We start from the raw sequence: 19108 nt of genomic DNA on the forward strand, positions 1-19108 counted from the left end.
TGACAAGTATTCTTTAGAAAAAAAAAAGATTGATATTAAACAAATGCCTACGGTTGTATCCGAAAAATATTCACCGTTAATCGATATTTGCGTACCGTGAGTCGTTATTTTTTTTCAAGTTAAGAAGCAAATTATCTACCTAAATGGTAATCAATCAATGTCACAGGTTCTAATTTACCTTACCCATTTACGAGTAAATGTTTCATGTCATAACAACATTCTATACATGTTAAATATTTCTATATTAGAAATTAGATAGGCAAATTGGAATATAAATTGATTCAAAAAACCGTAGGGTAGACACCTGACTTCATAAAACAGCTTTGAAAAAATGAAGCGGTGCCTGCTAAATAATTTTCCCAGTTAAATTAACTACAGCTTAGCAAAAAAGTGTAGAAATCGAATTTTTCCTCATTCAACACTATTCAACTTGTCAGTTGTTAGTGATTAGTGTATATCATACATTTACGAGTCGGTACAAGGGTATATGCTGTCAAAAGTGATTATTCTGTCGGCTTTGTAGGTTATGTTGTTATGGTTACCTACGTTTATCTTCTTCGTGTTGCTATATTGGCGATAGTGGCGCCTATATTAATTTCTACTCTTTTTGCCAGGCTATAAAACTCAAAAGAAACAATTGAGCATTTACAACTTAAAATTGCCTCCATTCTCTACAATTTATATTGCTAGTTACAACCATTTATTTTAAGGTACGGGAATATCTATATGTAGATTGATTAAGCGTTATTTGACTTTCGAGTCTCCCTTTATCTGTTAGCTTTCGGTTAACAAACTTAGAGTCAACCTAATTTGTGACTCTCGGGATTTATGTTATGCCTATTGTTACCGCCTTTTGTGAATCACTCGATTGCTTAGATTCAAAAGGTTGAATAAAGATTGTATCGTTAATCTATACAGGTATGGGGTAATTTGAAAATAAAATTTGAAAAATTATTTTACCAATAGAAGGCCACGTTATTTGTTAATGTCATGTGCTATATTTTATTACCTTATTTGACTTTCGAGTCTCTCTTTATCCGTTAGCTTTCGGTTAACAAACTTAGAGTCAACCTAATTTGTAACTCTCGAGATTTATGTTATGCCTATTGTTACCGCCTTTTGTGACTTAGTGGATTCTTAGATTTATAAGGTTGGATGAAGATTGTATCGTTAATTTTTACTAATATTATAAATTGAATTTTTTGAGGTTGTTGGTAGGTAATAGATCCATAGAACTGATTTTAAAAAATCTTTTACCAATAGAACGTTATTTGTAGTCTGTGTATGTGTTGTCATATGCTTTATTTTATCCCCGTATTCCCACGTAAATGGGAACTACGTAGGTAAAACCGCGAGACGTCTGCTAGTAAAACTAATATTATAAACGTGAAAGTTTGTATGGATGTTTGGATGTTTGTTACTCTTTAACGCCGATACTCCTGAAGCGATTTGGCTGAAATTTGAAATGGAAAGTAAAAAAATAAAAGAAAGGCTGTTGCTATATTTCTTAAAGAACAACATACTCGTAAATCAATAATATCGTAAATTAATAATAATTTATGAGAAAATTGTTAAATAACTATCGGATGTTTGCGAGCGAAACATGTTTATTTCAGTTTAAAAACATAATAAACTTTACTAAAAATTTATGAGTGCTGTTTCCCGAAATAGCATGAAAAGTATCTCGGTAAACAGGGACTTCCCTTGCAAAGAACCAACTCGCTCTAAATTTGAATTTAACACAGCAATTAAACAGTGATTCTCAAAGTTTGTCAAGTCATTTAGCAGCGTTAATGACGGAAACGTTTAAGTTGTAGGTAATTTGATCAAGTTCCCCGCCTTTGATACAATTACTTACTGTAAATGTTTTTGACGTTGAATGAAACAGTTTTCCTGTCACGTCTATTCATCGTATAATTTAATCACCAATGGTTTTTTATTAGAATAGAACCATATTTTTTAATTTTTTCACCAATAGAAAGCAACAACATTTTAAGTGTCATAGACTTTATTTCCACGTGGACAGGAACAGGAGCCGTATTCGTTATTAACCCATATTCGACTTACTGTTGAGCTCGAGTCTCCTCTGAGAATGAGAGGAGTTAGGACAATAATCTACCACGCTGGCCCAATGCGGATCGGCAGACTTCACACACGCAGAGAATTAAGAAAATTCTCTGGTATGCAAAAATCCTCACGATTATTTCCTTCACCGTTTGAGACACGTGATATTTAATTTCTTATATGTCATTATCATATTATTTATATGTCATCTTTAATATTATTATTTTATGTAACGTTATTTACCTTGTCTATAAAAAAACTTGTATATAAAGAAAAAATTAAAAAACAACCGACTTCAACAGACGCTTCAAAATTTTGTAACTATGGTTTTTCTTTCTCACCTTTTGTGATCCTGCAAATACTAAAAGATCCTGTAGTTAGGATCTCATTATGTAAATACAAAAATATTTACTTAAATAAGGTATTTGATAAAATATAATTTTCATCCGTCGACCTTCACCCAACTGTTTAAGTTGGGTCAAGGTCGACCTTACTTGGAAATTTGGGATCTTAGACCTAAAGAACAAACCCAAGTCTTCAATCAAAACTAGACTGACAGCTTAGAACTTTACACGTAGAATTAATGTCAGGAAGTTTGTGGGAGCAATATGTATCCATGCAAACTGTTCAAGTGATTTAAAAAACATTTTGAGTAAAATATAATACTATGAAGACGAGAATGTAATGCTAATTAGTGCCATCCCAGGAGAATGGTTTTAATTATAATTATGTTCTTAATTACGAGTAATAATACTGTGTAAAATTAATTAAAGCTCTTTTTCTACCCCTAAGAAAATATTTAAAGAATATACTACTGTTAAAGCTTATATTAATAAAAGTATTATTTTTCAAATGACTAAACTTATAAACATGATAAATGTTTAGATATATGTAGGCATCTTTTACACAAAAAAGTAGAAAAGAAAAAAGTAAAGTACTTTAAGAACTAAGTAAGTACTTATAAATACGTACTTTGACATTATAAAAATAAAACAAAACAAAATGAGTCAAACTTTCTTTTGAGCCTTATCTTGATGTCAGTTAAAAAAATTAGGAGTTAATTTTACTCGGTTTTTAGTTGAGGATGGAAGTTGATCTAAATCTTTTACCTCTAAGGTATAAAGTTATATAGGAGATAAAAGTTAGTATGAAGATCCTCCAAACGCATGGGAAAAGCGCGAACTAGTCCCTAGTATAATATAACAGGTACTATAATAGAAAATCTATAAAATTACCAATTTAATCCTGGAAATCCTTATTTTTTTTCCAATTTCCTTTTTTTCTCGAAACAAATGACTACTATTTAAAACAAGCAATTTCTTTTTATAATTTCTAATTCTGATTGTTTAAAATAAACTTCCCAACGATCGGTATATAATTAACTCGAAGCATGATTTTATTACAAGCACATTATAGGAAACGCGTTATTTTTAACGGTCCAAAAACTTTTATAGCGAAGATAGCTAATAAACAAAGGGCGAGATCGTTGAAGCGTGAAATAAGGGCACCTTTTTACCGCATCCCCACAATCTTAACAGACAATCTGGACATTTTAATTCGCCCTGTTGAACTTAAGTTATTTTATTTACACACTTACACAAATCTACTGTGCTTACACATCGAACGAAATATGATTTTTATTTAAAACTAGCTGACGCCGCGCGGTTTTACTAGCGTGGTTCCCGTTGTCGTAAGAATACAGGGATAATATATAGCCTATATAGCCTTCCTCGATAAATGAGCTATCTATCGCTGAAAGAATTTTTCATTCATTCAGAGTATATAAACTAGAAAATCTATTGTTGTATATGTAACTGGTTATACTTGCGGTTTTATAATATATTACTAGCAGATATCCCGCGGTTTCACCCGTTATTTCACTCGTTTCTAGTGGAAAATGGGGATAAGTAATGATACTGTGCTGACAAATAACTTGCACTAAACTTCTATTGGTAAAAAAAATTTCAAAATCGATGCAGTAGTAAAACTTACCTATAATATGAGTATTTATAAAAGTTACTTAATTTTGAAACTAAACTTTACAGCTCTTCTTTTTGCATTTCAATTTATACTTCTATGTTAGTTATGTGAAACTCGGTTTCTCTACCTCCTATAGATATGGATCAGTAAAGCCCCATGTATAACAATCAATGATGTTAGAAGAAAAAAGAGGTAGATAGGTTATACGCGGACCGCAAGTAGCACGCTAAAACTATGCTAATTAGCAAACCTGAGCTCAGCCGCCGCACTGTCATCGCGGTGTTGACAACTTCGCTGAAATAATTTTTGTATGCCAGTTGTAAACATCAAATGTGGTTTATGTAACCTATCTACCTCTTTTTTTGGTCTATCATCATTTATAACAACTATTTGATTGATTGATTGATTGACTATTATATGACAAGATGCAGTGGAGAATCCCTAAATTTTACCCGTTAATCAAAGTCAGTAATTAAACGGCATGTCAGAAAGTTATCTCTCAGTCATAACTCAAAATGTTTGAAAGTCGACGAGGGTCTTTGGCGAATTAATTTCATCTGTTCAGTGGTTATTATCTATTAAACCTAAGGAATTTGTAATGTGAATAAGAATGACCCGAATGACCGCGGTTTGTCTTCTTAGATTCATCATCATTATCAACTCATATTCGGCTCTCTGCTGAGCTTGAGTCTCCTCTCAGAAAGAGACGGGTTGGGCAAACAGTTCACCACCCTGGGTCAATGCGGATTAGCAGACTTTACACACGCAGAGAATTAAGAAAATTCTCTGGTATGCAGGTTTCCTCACGATATTTTTCCTTCACCGTTTGAGACACGTGATATTTAATTTTTTAAAAATGCACACAGCTGAAAAGTTGGAGTTGCATACCCCGGACCGAATTCGAACCCACACCATCCGGAATCGGAGGCAGAGGTCATATCCACTGGGCTATCACAGCTCTCTTCTTAGATTGCTGAAGTAATTTTTTTTTTTTTTAATTAATTTACCGTTTTGTTTTGTTAATTAAAAAACCTGACGGTATGAAAGTTTCGTATTATACTTAGTAATAACACAATTCGGCGACCGCTTATTTTTATAACCGCCTACATGATATTATTATGGCCTCTGACGAGATAATGTAATAAAATCTAACATTGTTTTAACAAGAACTACATTTTAATGGGCTTTTAAAAACAGTTGATTTACTGTTTTTTTGGCGAACTTCCCAAGCGAACAAATAAGCAGTTTAACATTTATATTCTGAATCACGAGTGCTCTTTTCAGCAACTTTTTAGCAGTCATGGAAATATGAACAAAACTAGAAATCAGTTTAGAAGAAAATGTAGATGATTAGTAGAAAAAAACATTAAGTAGTTTCCACTACAATGTGAATGTTATACGAGTATAGGCAATTTTATAAAAAAAAAATAAAGGGGGGCTTGTAACTTAATCACGCAAACTTCTGGACGGATTTTGATGAAATCTGGCATAAAGATGAATTATAATCTGGAATTAGTCTTAGGCTACATTTTAATCCCGTTAAAGTACCTATTCTCTCTTTTTCTTATCTTATCTTTATCAACCCATCGGCTTACTGCTGAACTCGAGTCTCCTCTCAGAATGAGAGGGGTTAGGCCAATAGTCCACCACGCTGGCCCAATTGGCCGACTTCACACATTCAGAGAACTAAGAAAATTCTTTGTTATGCAGATTTCCTCACGATGTTTTTCCTTCAGCGTTTGAGACATGTGGTATTTAATTTCTTAAAATGAACACAATTGAAAAGTTGGAGGTGCATACCCGGACCGGATTCGAACCCACTTCGTCCGGATTCGGAGGCAGAGGTCATATCCACTGGGCTATCACTGCTCTTGTCCTATTCTCTTGCGTGGTAAAAATTCTAAAGTAACGCATACAAAGTTGCAGGCATCGGTTAATATGTAAAACCACAATAGAGAGTACAGCAATCGAGTTTACAATTGACTATTGTTAATTACAATATAATTAACAATAGTCAATTACAAAGTTTAAAATATATTTCCAAGGCAATATCTTCAGAAAGTACTTCGATATCGGATTAATCTCACAGATTCATCGAAAATAAAATAGTAAGAAAGCGATTAAGAGTTATAAAAAACCTACTAGTAAACACCTAGTAATCGAAATTCGATCATTTTAAACAAAAGTAAATCTGTATTATAGTACGTAATTATTGTCAATTTTTGATAACCATGTGTGTTAATGTTGTGAAACGCCCTCTGAATCGAAGGCAGAGGTCATATCCACTGGGCTATATTATATCGTCGAATCTTAATTGTAGTCTTTTACTGTCTGGTGCTCTTTTGCCCAATATATTACCTTTTAATATTAGTTTTCTAAATGAAAACTAGGCTTTTCTTTGCATGTGCCCAAATACCTAAGCCAAGCTTTCTTCGCATTATGGTGTAGGTACATGAGTTATCTGTCTTGGACTATCAATTTCAGTGTTTGGTAATAAAGTCCCAAGTAAGTAACTTTTAGCATTTTCCTGTACAACCAAATCTGGAAGGCTTATAGTCTGTTGAATGCATAGATTTACGATTATAATTCTATAGTTGAATGCTTACTTGTAGGTATGCATGTTTTACAACCGTGTAACAGAGTGGACACATAACAAATGACTTCTGAAAATCAAAATCAAATCAAATCACGTTAATTATAAACAAAAGCTTTATGCACTTCTTCTCCCTATAAACTTTAACGTCACGTTAATCCGCAATTTTCATGAAAATATACTGAAAGTGTTCGTTTCACGTATATACTCATATATAGATATCATTTGCGAAACAGAGACGTGATTGTCCACTGGATATGACCTCTGCCTCTGATTCCGGAGGTTGTAGGTTCAAATCCGATCCAGGACATGCACCTCCAACTTTTCAGTTATGTGCATTTTAAGAAATTATATATCACGTGTCTCAAACGGTGAAGGAAAACATGAGGACACTTGAGAATTTTCTTAATTCTTTAAGTGTCCACATCAGGCCAGCGTGGTGAACTATTTGCCTAACCCCTATCATTCTGAGAACAGACTCGTACTCAACACATAACGAAATTATCAAAATAGTAAGCAAGCGAACAAGATTTATGGTATGTAATAAGCAAAATAAATTTGTCAATCACGAACTTCCGCAGAGTTAGTTACCTAGTTCTATTTAATTTCCTCATTTTTGTTTCATGACTGTATTACACTTGCGATAGTCACATGATTGTGTTCTTGGTTTAGTTATGAAATATTAAGTTTATTTGTGTTATTAATTAAGTATACACTTGTCTCGACTACACATTACAGGCATCACGCCCAGGAGTGGTAAAATATGTGTAAATATTTACAGCAGATAAATTTGCATATAAAAAATGTACATGAGAGATGTAAGCTAAATAAACATTTAAAAATAAGCATTTGTCTAGCATTGTTTTTGTTATGCGAACTAATTTTAGTAGTTTATCTAACCCTAAAACCCCTATACTTTAAATTGATATTTGTTTAAAAGTTATTTATTTACGCACACCGAAACATAAAAAGAAAAACAAATAATAACACAGAAAAAGTATGGTACAGAAGCAGGATACACGAGTTATGATTTTTTGTTTGATGGATAGTTTAGTTTAGTTTAGAATATGCAAATGGCCCAACTAATTTTAAGTGAAAAACCCAATTTCCCGGTAACACTTTAGAACATAACGTAGCAATGCTGCTTGTCAGCAGAAATAAACATAGCGGTAGGATATCTCAGAGCTCTATCACAATATTATCTCTATTACTAGTAAATATTGTCAAACTGATAATATTCACAATATTATAATGTTTTGAATTGATAACATATTATTGGAGAGTATGTAAGTCGCTTCGTAACGTAACGCGTACGGCGTTACGGCGTCACTATGTATGGCTTTCCCTTTCACGCATAAGGCAGCAATTTTAAGTTATCACTGTGGAGCTTCCTGACCACGGCTCTACCGTGACCATTTTTGTTCCTATGCATTTCTCTATTTCAATCTGAAATATTTTCTTGTTTCGTTCTTTTTAGACCCCTTTTTACGTAGTCGGGTTATAGTTTTTAAACTTTATTTTTTTTAATGTCATTTTTATGTATGACCTAATTAACCCAGGATCCGTGGAACATTTTGAAAATTGATTACCTACTATCAAGTTACTTTTTTCGTGAGTAGCTTCATCTTCATGAGACGCTCAACTTTTTTATTTACGAAAATTCTTGATTCTGGTAGCTAACTGGGTTATACCAGTTATGGGTACCAGGTAATAAAAATTTTCAGACCGTTGGAACGAGCTATTGCACCACGCAATTTGTAGAACATTGTAGTTGTTAAGTTGAATAACTATTAATTAAATATTTTTAATAACACAACTTTCAATAACCTCGTTATGGTACAAGTTGGGAGGAGGGGAGTTTACCAAAAGTTGCTACTAATCAGATGTTTTTTACTGTTACTTAATTAATAGTTATACAACTTAACAGCTACAATGTCCTACAAATTTCGCGGCATGTTATCTCGTTCTGATGCTCAGAAATGTTTATTACCTGGTAACCCAATTAGCTACCAGAATCAAGAATTTTCGTAAATAAAGATGAAGCTACTAACGGAAAATTAACTTGATAGTAATAATTGTAAAATGTTCCACGGATCCTGGGCTAAATATAATAGTTTGCTTGACACAATGTTTGAAGGAAGTAAGAATTCGTGATGTTCGCAATTTGCTAAAAAAAAATGCGTGACACAAACTAATTTACATGATTGCGGCGCCGTATAAAAGAATAGTCACGCGGCATTTTATCTAATTTCATTGCCCAAGCATCTATCGTAATAGAAGAAAAAATAGTGGTATGGCCCAATGGATAGGTATACCATCCTTTTAGTTTTATTACAAACTAGCCGCCGCCTTGCGGTATCACCCATGTAGTTTCCGTTCCCGTGAGAATACGGGGATAGAATGTAGTCTATGACAATAACAATTATCTATATTATTATTAGTAGATTTTTAATGGTGAAAGAATTTTCCAAGTCGGTTTATTAGAATATCACAATCTTTACTTCCAATCTTAATAATAAATGTGAAAGATCACTCATGACGAATCTCGAAAACCATTCAATATACAAAGATAAAATTTGGCACGAAGGTAGCTATACTAGTAGACTTTCTCTAAGAACGGATTTTGCAAGAGGGCCGGATTAAGGAGTTTTAAGGGCGGACTAAGTCTCGGCTGTCCGCTACTAGGTGTTAGTATAGAAATTATGTGATTGCCGCGTTGGTCTAGTCGTTACAGGTACAGAATACAGGTTCGTCATAAATTCTCAGGGTATGCAGTGTGTTTATGCATCTATGAAGTGCACGCCACTGGTTCGGAGAGCCAGTTAAGCCGTCGCTTATTATAATATACATCTGATAGTAATCGTTAAAGAATCGTGGTAGATCTTAGCTCATATCCCCTCTCCTATAAGGGGAGACCTGGCGCTGAATTTGGCGATTAAAATAGGCTAATAATTGATGATGATGTATGAGACATGGTTACGACGTATAATAATAAAATCAGCAATGATGAGTTTAGCCCTAATGAACACCGGCTTTGCATCATTAAACACAAACAAGTAGGTAGTACGTGTTTTATGCTGCGATTGATTACTTCGTCTAAACAGATGGGATAGGAATAAAGGTCCATCATATCTGGTGCACGTGTCTAAACAAAATAAAATCACACCTAAGACAATAAGCGCTAATGGCTCTAGCTTAATAAATAATTTATCTATGTTCTGCTAGACAAAAAGTTGAAGATTTAAAGTGTGCACACGCAAACTTCCGCTAGTCTATCCCAGCTTTAAGTGTTTTGCCTTTTGCTTAAAGTAAGATATTTCAGTAATTCAGTTATTCAAAAGCATATGCAATGAAGTACGAGTATTTGCGTCCCTCCCTGGCATGTGCTGTTGAACAACTTAAAATTTTGAATTTTGATAATTACTCGATACTTAGAATAATGATAGACATACCTCATTTTATGAAGGCTGCTTTGGTATTCCTGCTAAGCCAATTAAGGAATTTGGACTGTGGTGGCTTTGAAAAGTGGGAGTTTTCAAGATTTTATATGGAGCTGTATGTATATTGCGTATTATTATTTAATATTTTCTTAGGCATAATAAGAGAAATCATGGCCCATACCGCCAATCACCGGTCACTGCTCGGGGCAACTCTTTTAAAAACAGCGTTAAAAATATTTTTAGATGACTTTAAAGGTTCTCTAAGGAAAGATTGCCACAAAGCTAAGGGTCTGCCGACTAGAGACATAACGTAGAAAATGTCAAAAAAGTACGTTTAATACTTGTTAATAAATTGAGGATTTAGACCCTTGAAACCTACTATCTTCCCACCACGGTTCAAACTCCATAATTGGATATGATAGTATGGTTGAATGGCTGAAACTTGCAGCCTTCATAAAATGTGGTATATCTGGCTATTGCAGGCTCTTTTTCTAATACGTAAAGATTCAAACATACTCGATCCCGACTTCGTAATAATGCGGCCGGCGTTTGATTATTATTTCAAACCCACGGGCAATAGTAAATTACTCGCAATCAGAGCAATAGTTAGTTATAGTTCTAGTAAATACTATCCCACCAAAAACATTTTCATGTAAAGTAATGCGAATGCACATTGCTTGCACTGTAAACAAGTTATCAGATCTCATGGTGAGCTAACTCTACACGCCCATAACCAAATATCTCTAACTCAGCTAAACCGTATAGTGTCTAAAATATATATAGATACATGCATATATACATATAAAAATAGGGTTTGTAGGGTTGAACTTAAAACTTAAATTCAGACGAATATATGTGGCTATGACAGAGACCTTTGAAAAAAATTTACAATTACGCCAGAACTCAAAGGTTATATTATGTTTAAAAGTATTTTATTTTTTGTATAAACACATTGCATATTCTTACAGATATATAAACAAAGAAAAGTTTATTTATTTACCTACAAAGGCAAAGGAAAATATTTCGACAAACGTAGAAAATAACCTACATTATTGTGCCTCTCACGCGTTATTTAACGTTATTTCTATCGTCGATAATGTTAACGTTTTACGATTTACGTAGAACGTTTTTACGATTATTCTCGTAGACAGGATTTACATTACAGTTCCGGTGTCCTTTAGTAAACTATTCTATGACTATAAACATTGGCAAAAAACAAAAGTTCAACGTCTTAAGTACACTTCAGAGCTGTAAAATTTTTGAAGTCATAACTTCTAAGGGGAGGGTAACGTAACGCGTTACAGCTGAAGTTGGCACATTTGACACTTGCACTTGACAGATTTTACGACCACAGACTATTTAAAAAGTTTTTATGTAGTTGCTGTCAAAATGTTCTTCGCAAGTTAGTCTTTCTGTGGAATGCATTGTTGAACTATCTTGTGTGGAGTTGGAACGAATTGTTATAGTATGCGTGTACCGACCCCCTCCTGCTGACTTTGATCAATTTGAAGAGGTAATGGAGGATGTAATGAGACGTTTGTGCACATCTTCCAAACAAATACTGATTTGTGGCGATTTTAATGTTGATATTCTAACAGAAAACTCAAAGTCTGTTAGATTTCTTAACTTATTCAAATGTTTTGATTTGACTCATGCTTTTAATGAACCTACTAGGATAACGGCTACTTCAGGGACATGTCTGGATAATATATTTTACAATTGTGTGATTGAAAAAAAGATGATAATAAATAAATTAGGCTCTGATCATAGTGGTCAAATAATAACTATTTTAAACAATAAATCCAATAGCAACCAATGGATCAAGTATAGGCCGATAACTGAAGGTAAATTAGAGCGATTTAAAAGCATAATTTCTTCAAAAAATCCAAGTCTTTCATTTGAAAATAGTCACCCAGACAGGCTATTTGGTACACTGTTCAAGACAATAGACAAAGAGTTTTGTAAAATTTTTAACTTTAAACGTATTAATGTTACTCAAAAATTAAAGTTTAGCGAATGCGCTACTGTAGGCATTTACAAAAGTAGAGACAGATTGTACGAGTTGTACGAGGAGAAACAGTATAATCAAACGCGAACATATTTAGAACATGTAAAAAACTATTCAAAAATTTTCAAACGTGTTTGTATTCTTGCAAAATCATTACACATCAAAGATAGAATAATAAAATCTGAAAACAAGGTACAAACAACCTGGAACTTAATTAATAAAGAATCAGGCAAAATTAGACCACGTGATATGAGTTTTGAATTAATTGTCAATGATAAAAAGATAAACACCGATAGCGAGGTTGTTAATGCCTTTGAAGACTTTTTCCAGAATGTTCCTATCTTGTTAACAGATTCACTGGACTCTTCTGCTACGGAAGCCCAGAGGATATTAAGAGGCCATGTTAAAGAGTGCAACGTTCTTTTTTGAATTTCATCATATAACTGTATCAGACATTAAAAAAACTTTTAAACTGTTAAAATTAAAAAGAACTGGAGACATGTGGGGCATGTCAGTGAAAGTAATATCTAACATCATTGATGTCATTGCTCCCCACTTAGCTATTATTTTTAATGAATGCGTGAATTTGGGTATCTTTCCGAACCTAATGAAACATGGCAAACTGTTACCACTTTTTAAATCAGGTGACAAAACTGATGTTAATAATTATAGACCAATTACAATACTGCCAACACTTAGTAAGGTTTTTGAAAAAATCATTTTAAATCAACTTTTAAGTCATTTTAATTTAAATAATTTATTTCACCCTGAACAGTATGGTTTTACTAAAGGTCGCAGTACAACTGATGCAGGTGCTAAACTTTTAAAACATATATATGATGCATGGGAAAATGCTAAGAATGCTATTGGTGTATTTTGTGATTTGTCCAAAGCATTCGATTGTGTTGACCATAACATTCTTTTACTTAAGTTAAGCCACTATGGCATAAAAAGTGTTGCACTTGATCTCATCGCCTCTTATCTTAGTGATAGAACACAAAAGGTATGCATAAATGATTCAAAGTCTCGCGGTTTTTCTAACACAATGGGCGTCCCACAGGGTTCAATTCTGGGTCCTTTTCTATTCCTAGTGTACATAAACGATTTACCACACCATGTTAGCGGCATCTGTGAGATAGTACTGTTTGCTGACGACACATCCCTAATTTTTAAGAGTGACAGAAGTAAAGATAATTCCGACGATGTAAACCGTGCCATATCGCATGTGTCGCATTGGTTCACTGTTAACAACTTACTTTTAAATGCAAAGAAAACTAAATGTATTGAGTTTTCATTACCAAATGTTATAAAATTAGATAAGTCTATAATGATCAATGGTGAAACACTAGAAATAGAGAATTCCACAGTTTTCCTGGGAGTGACCTTGGATTCTAAACTTCAGTGGGGTGCTCATATAGAAAAACTGTCAGGTAAACTCAGCTCAGCTGCTTTTGCAGTGAGAAAAATAAGACAGTTTACTGATGTTGATACAGCTAGACTTGTTTATTTTGCGTACGTTCACAGCGTAATGTCTTACGGTATTTTGTTGTGGGGCAAGGCTGCTGATATACATTCTATATTTGTACTTCAAAAAAGAGCAATTCGAGCAATATATCAACTAAAATCACGCGAGTCCCTTCGTCAAAAGTTTAAAGAAATAGGCATTTTAACAGTAGCCTGTCAGTATATATATAACAGTATAGTTTATGTGAGACAAAATATTAATTTGTACAAACGAAAAGGAGATCTAAACCCACGTCTTACTAGACACGGGCATAAGTTAGTTATTTCTGCATATCGTCTCCAAAGAGTTAAAAAATCTTTTGTGGGTTTGGGTGTACTCTTCTATAACAAGATCCCCAAGACTGTGATGGACCTGCCAATGCACAACTTTAAACAATGTGTTAAAAAACATTTACTTAGTCGAGGTTACTACACTATTGATGAGTTCCTTAACGACAAAGGTGCTTGGAGGCCATTGGATCAGCTTCCACCTTCACACAGGAAATAAAACTATAAGAAATTGTAATTTAATTGTTATCAAATGTAAATTGTAATACTGTATGACTTTTCCAAAAGAGCAACTGTTGAGTTTCTTGCCGGTATCTTCTCAGCAGAACCTGCCTTCCGAACCGGTGGTAGAATCTTTACAAATAGTCAACTGACGTGTCAAAAGTGCTTGTAAACTGAGCCTACTTGAAATAAATGAATTTTGAATTTGAATCAAGTTATCACTTTTGACAAAAATCTTACTTACGGAAATCTTTCAATATGATAGATATTCAAAGTTTTCCGTATGTAGCGACAACAGTTTTAAGGGAATTTAAAAAGTTGTAAAAGTTCATATCTTCTTTACGAACTCCAATTTATGAGCCGGCAATTTTCCGAGCTGAATTGCGGTATTCTTATCTAATAGATAAGGAAAATAACTGTTTAAAAAAATAAATCGACTTTGTATCAAAATTTAACTAACATAGTATAGAATTAGCGCTAAAATTATGATAATTTAACTGCTAACAAAAGTACAGAGTTTAATATGAGGACAGGATATGGTCCATTTCAAGTCCACTCTTGTACCCCGTATCATTAAAATTTAAAAAATACAAGGATTTTATCATAATCTGATATAATAATACTTATTTAAGTAAATAATTCTAACTAAATAAAAATAAATAAGTAAAATTAAAACCTAAATATTTGAGTTATATCAAGATGGCGCCCCTAAAGCAACTATGACATGACAATTGACAGCAAACGTCAAATCAACTAATGCGTTAAAAACTTCAACAATCCGCCATTATTACCCATATTAGTAGTATATTAGTAGTGTTGGGAGAGAATGGATATTATTTCGAAAGAATTAAAGTAAATTCGTAGATTTGTGTAATCAAAAATAGTTAAAAAAAAAAAATTCTTGTATTTCCGCCTTTTTTTTTTTTAATGACTGATCCTGGGCTCCATAAAATTTTGGACCATCTCCTTTGTACTCTTTTGTACAGATATTTCCGTTTGCAAAGAATTAGGTTCGGCATGTCTGATACATAAATAAGCTAGCAATTTGTAGCGAAGTTATTCGGCATGCGAGAACTCTTTGCGATACCCGGATACAATAAAACAAATATAAAGGGACTTCTTATATTTCTCGCTGAAACCGTTTGTTGAGAGATTTCATTCATTTTATTTTCTGTTTTTATCGGCAACCTTTTTGTAAGTCCTTTCCGCTTGTAATATACAAAAAGGTACATGTCGAATTCATTATTTTCTTGCTCTGGTCTAACAAATTTTTTTTAATTCAATATTATTTTTATTTCTAAGTTGATTTAATATTGAAATATATTTTAATTTTATAAAAGGAGAATGGCGAGATTGCATGTATTTTGGGACTAGCTGATAGAAGTAGCGTGCATATTGGAAACCTATTAATAGTTGTATAACGTGATTAAACTAAGAAATAAGTAAATGGTAAGCAGTCTTAAAAAGCAGGGGAACAATATACCTTACATTAGTAGGTATTTATAAATAAACGTGGAAAACACCACCGCTAACTATGTGATTGCTTCATAAATACGACAAAGCGTTTTTGCAGAAGACTTTTTTTGTTAATAAAATGCACTTTTTTCTTTTGATTCCTGTTCTGTAAAATCTCAATATTTTTTTTACAAGCATCTTTTAAAATAATAGTTTTAATCAATATAAATATATGAGTGTACGATACTTCAGAGTATGACTCCCACTTTCGCTAACCTCCTTTTACAATAATATTAAAACTACTTACCTATATATATTAACTACTTACAGCTATTACTAGTATATTAACTACATATTATAAAAATAAAAAATTAAATACACTCAATTATATCTAAAGACTCAGGCGTCGTAGAATTCGTTCGATAATTCTATATTTTTAACTTAGCTAGTAAGACGTCTAAAATATAGGTTTCTTTAACATTTGCATAGTAATAATAAGTTGAAATATGTAATGTAGAATATCATCGCCTAACGGAGGATCACTTTGCTAATTATGCCATAACTTTGCGCCCGTTTACCTGTAATTAAACCGACTACCATACCTTAGATATACATCGGGACTCCGCAATGTTTCTTCGCGATAAATAATAAAAACTTTTTGACTACTAAAGTAGGCTATAGTACGAGATCCGGAATAGAAATGTATACCCTCATCTGCTATTCAATTAGAATGAGAAATAAATGATAGATAATATTCACAATAACATATTGCTCACAGGTTGACATAGTTAAATTGCGGCTGGATAGTATTAAATGATTATTGTTTTTCAATTTATTTACTATCAATACTCAATGGTTAATTAAAAAAATCGTACACTAGTTTATAGAAATGAAATAATTAAAAAGATTTTAAAAAGGCAAACCAACAGTGAAGGGCAACCTTTCACTGTTGGTTTGCCAGATATAAACAGTTAAGTAATGTTTTTTTAAATACTCTCATCAATTATTTAGTCGTCTCAAATGAAAGTTTATTTTATGTTCAATTTAACTGTATTAGGTTGCCTGATATCTAGTTTATGATTTCCTAAATTTTGTGTTTGTTGTTGTTTGACAAATGTGTTTGGCCGCAATTTAACTAGGCAACCTATTTGCAACGTGTCTTTGTGGACATTATCTATCATTTATTTCTTATCACTTATAAATATATAAATAACAGATGAGGGTATATATTTTTAATGTCAGATCTTAGACTACTATAGTACGTAGTATATTTGTCCGTTTAGAGATGGTGTAACTAACGTGAGTTCACTTTCGGCCCTAGTTATGAAAATTTACACTGTTTCAGTTACAATATTTTAATATAGATATGTTACGAAAACGTGCTTACAAAATAACCGCAAAAAGTGATCCGAATTTAGCTAATCCTCTAAGTGCACACATGCACAATTTTGTATTTATTTCCATTATAGTTCCTGAACACACAACTCGACTTTGTATACAATATTATCATTCATTAATCATATATTTAAATAACTTTCGTTGTTTACTATGCGACTCAATGAAATTAAGACAAAGCCTAGGTTCGCTTCTGTTTTGTGTGACAGTGACATATTTCTATTATAAAATCTTTGACTGAAGGTCTTTTTGTTGCAGTACGACGAGCTCCACCCAAGAAGACGAACCGGAGTGGTCTAGAAATGCATCAATTAACGAATACTTGGGGCATAATGTTACTAGTGACGCATTTGGTATGTAACTATCCATATTAATATAAGTATTACAAACTAGCTGTTCCCGGTTTCACCCGCGTGGTTCCCGTTCCCGTAGGAATATGGGAATAATATATAACCTATAGCCTTTCTCGATAAATGGGCTATCTAACACTGAAAGAATTTTTCAAATCGGACCAGTAGTTACTGAGATTAGCGCGTTCAATCAAACAAACAAACTTTCCAGCTTTATAATATTAGTATAGATTAGTATAGATGTGAAAGTGTATGTGTGTGTCTGTGTCTATCTGTTTGTTTGTCCGTCTTTCACGGCAAAAAGGAGCGACGAATTGACATGATTTCATAAGTGGAGATAGTTAAAAGGATGGGTGTGCATAGGCTACTTTTTGTCTCCTTCTAACCTCCCACTTCCCTAAAATGGGGGGTGGAAGTTTTTATGGAACATTTGTAGGGTAGGGGTAGGGTAGAAGTAGTAGGATAGGGATTTACGCACATACATAAGTCAAAGCGAAACATGACCGGATCCGCTAGTATTGCATAATTTGAAAAGCTTTGGTATCTTTCTTTTCCATACAACCTTCAACCCCTATTTCACCCCCTTCTGTTTTTATTGTAGGGTCAAAAAGTACCCTATGTTTTGCCCCAACGTCCCATTTATCATTATACCAAAATTCATCTTGATCGGTTCAGCCGTGAAAAGATAACAGATAGACAGAGAGACTTACTTTCGCATTTGTAGTATTACATTTATAAAAAAATAATTTTGACGTCCGTAATGATACAGGATTTTCTAAGCAAGGATATTATGCTAGGTTTATGTATACGCCTAATTTAATTCAAATCCTATTACTCATATTTTATGGTAGGTTGAGTAACCAATAACATTATTTTCTTTGACGTCCATCATACAAAATCTTATATTCTAGAGAACTCATCGCCGCGTCGCTTGTTTGCTGAACGACCGCATCTAGTCTATTTTTACGAGGTGAATGAGTGTTTTTGTTTAAACAAAGCATTTTATTGCATATTTTCGTAAAAATTTAGTAGTAAGTGTTCTATATATGCCTCTCCAGTGCCAAGTTTTGATCGATTTAAGAACCAAATGTTGTGATTGGATTTTATATTTGAAAAGTTTAACTATTGGACGCAAAAACAAGCTAGCCTTATACTATCCACCTTTGATGGCACCCAGCCCAAGTTGTTCGTGATGTGCATAACATACCGATCGCGACTAACAAACGGTCAATTTTATCGGATGTCAAGTCGTCAGCGCTGCAGGTATGTGAGCTTATTTGATGGTGGGTGGCTAGCATATGTCTAGGGACCAGTCTCACGCCGCGAAGTCATGGGTTCAAACCCCACCCATTGGACTACGTACCCGCTCAAAACTGTAATAAATAATTAAAGTGGAATTGAAATATTAGTCATATTGAAAATATATTGCAAACATTCGTTACAAATAAACTAAAATAAAATTTAAAATTTTTAAAAAACCCCGAATGTCATGAAATTATTAATTACACGCTCCATCAAGTCATCAATATTCTTTTTCAGTGCGCTTTCATTTGAGAACCCACTCGAGTATATATGCAGACATTCGGTTGTTCTATCCCACTTTCGCCCCCCACAACTTTTAAACGGTTGAATCGATTTTCATCAAACATGTCTAAGAACACTCGCCCGTAAGTCACCTTTCATACAAAAAAAAAACTAAATTGAAATCGCTTTATCCGTTCGGGAGCTATGGTGCCATAGACAGACAGACAGAGGGACACATCAAACTTAAAACACCCCTCGGGGATTAAAAATGAAATCTAACGTGTAT

At 33.4% G+C, this 19108-nt stretch overlaps 1 protein-coding gene across 1 annotated transcript in view; it reads left to right on the plus strand.

Annotated features, from left to right (window-relative positions):
- LOC112047136 (RYamide receptor) overlaps positions 1-19108 on the plus strand; it is a 67844-nt gene that overhangs the window by 14432 nt on the left and 34304 nt on the right. Inside the window, exon 2 of the mRNA XM_024084168.2 lies at positions 17207-17301. Within this exon, the coding sequence (XP_023939936.1) occupies positions 17207-17301 (95 nt within the window). The remainder of the gene's footprint in view (positions 1-17206; positions 17302-19108) is intronic.

Source organism: Bicyclus anynana, chromosome 7 (genome assembly GCF_947172395.1).
Source record: "Bicyclus anynana chromosome 7, ilBicAnyn1.1, whole genome shotgun sequence".
Classification (NCBI taxonomy): Eukaryota; Metazoa; Arthropoda; class Insecta; order Lepidoptera; family Nymphalidae; genus Bicyclus; species Bicyclus anynana.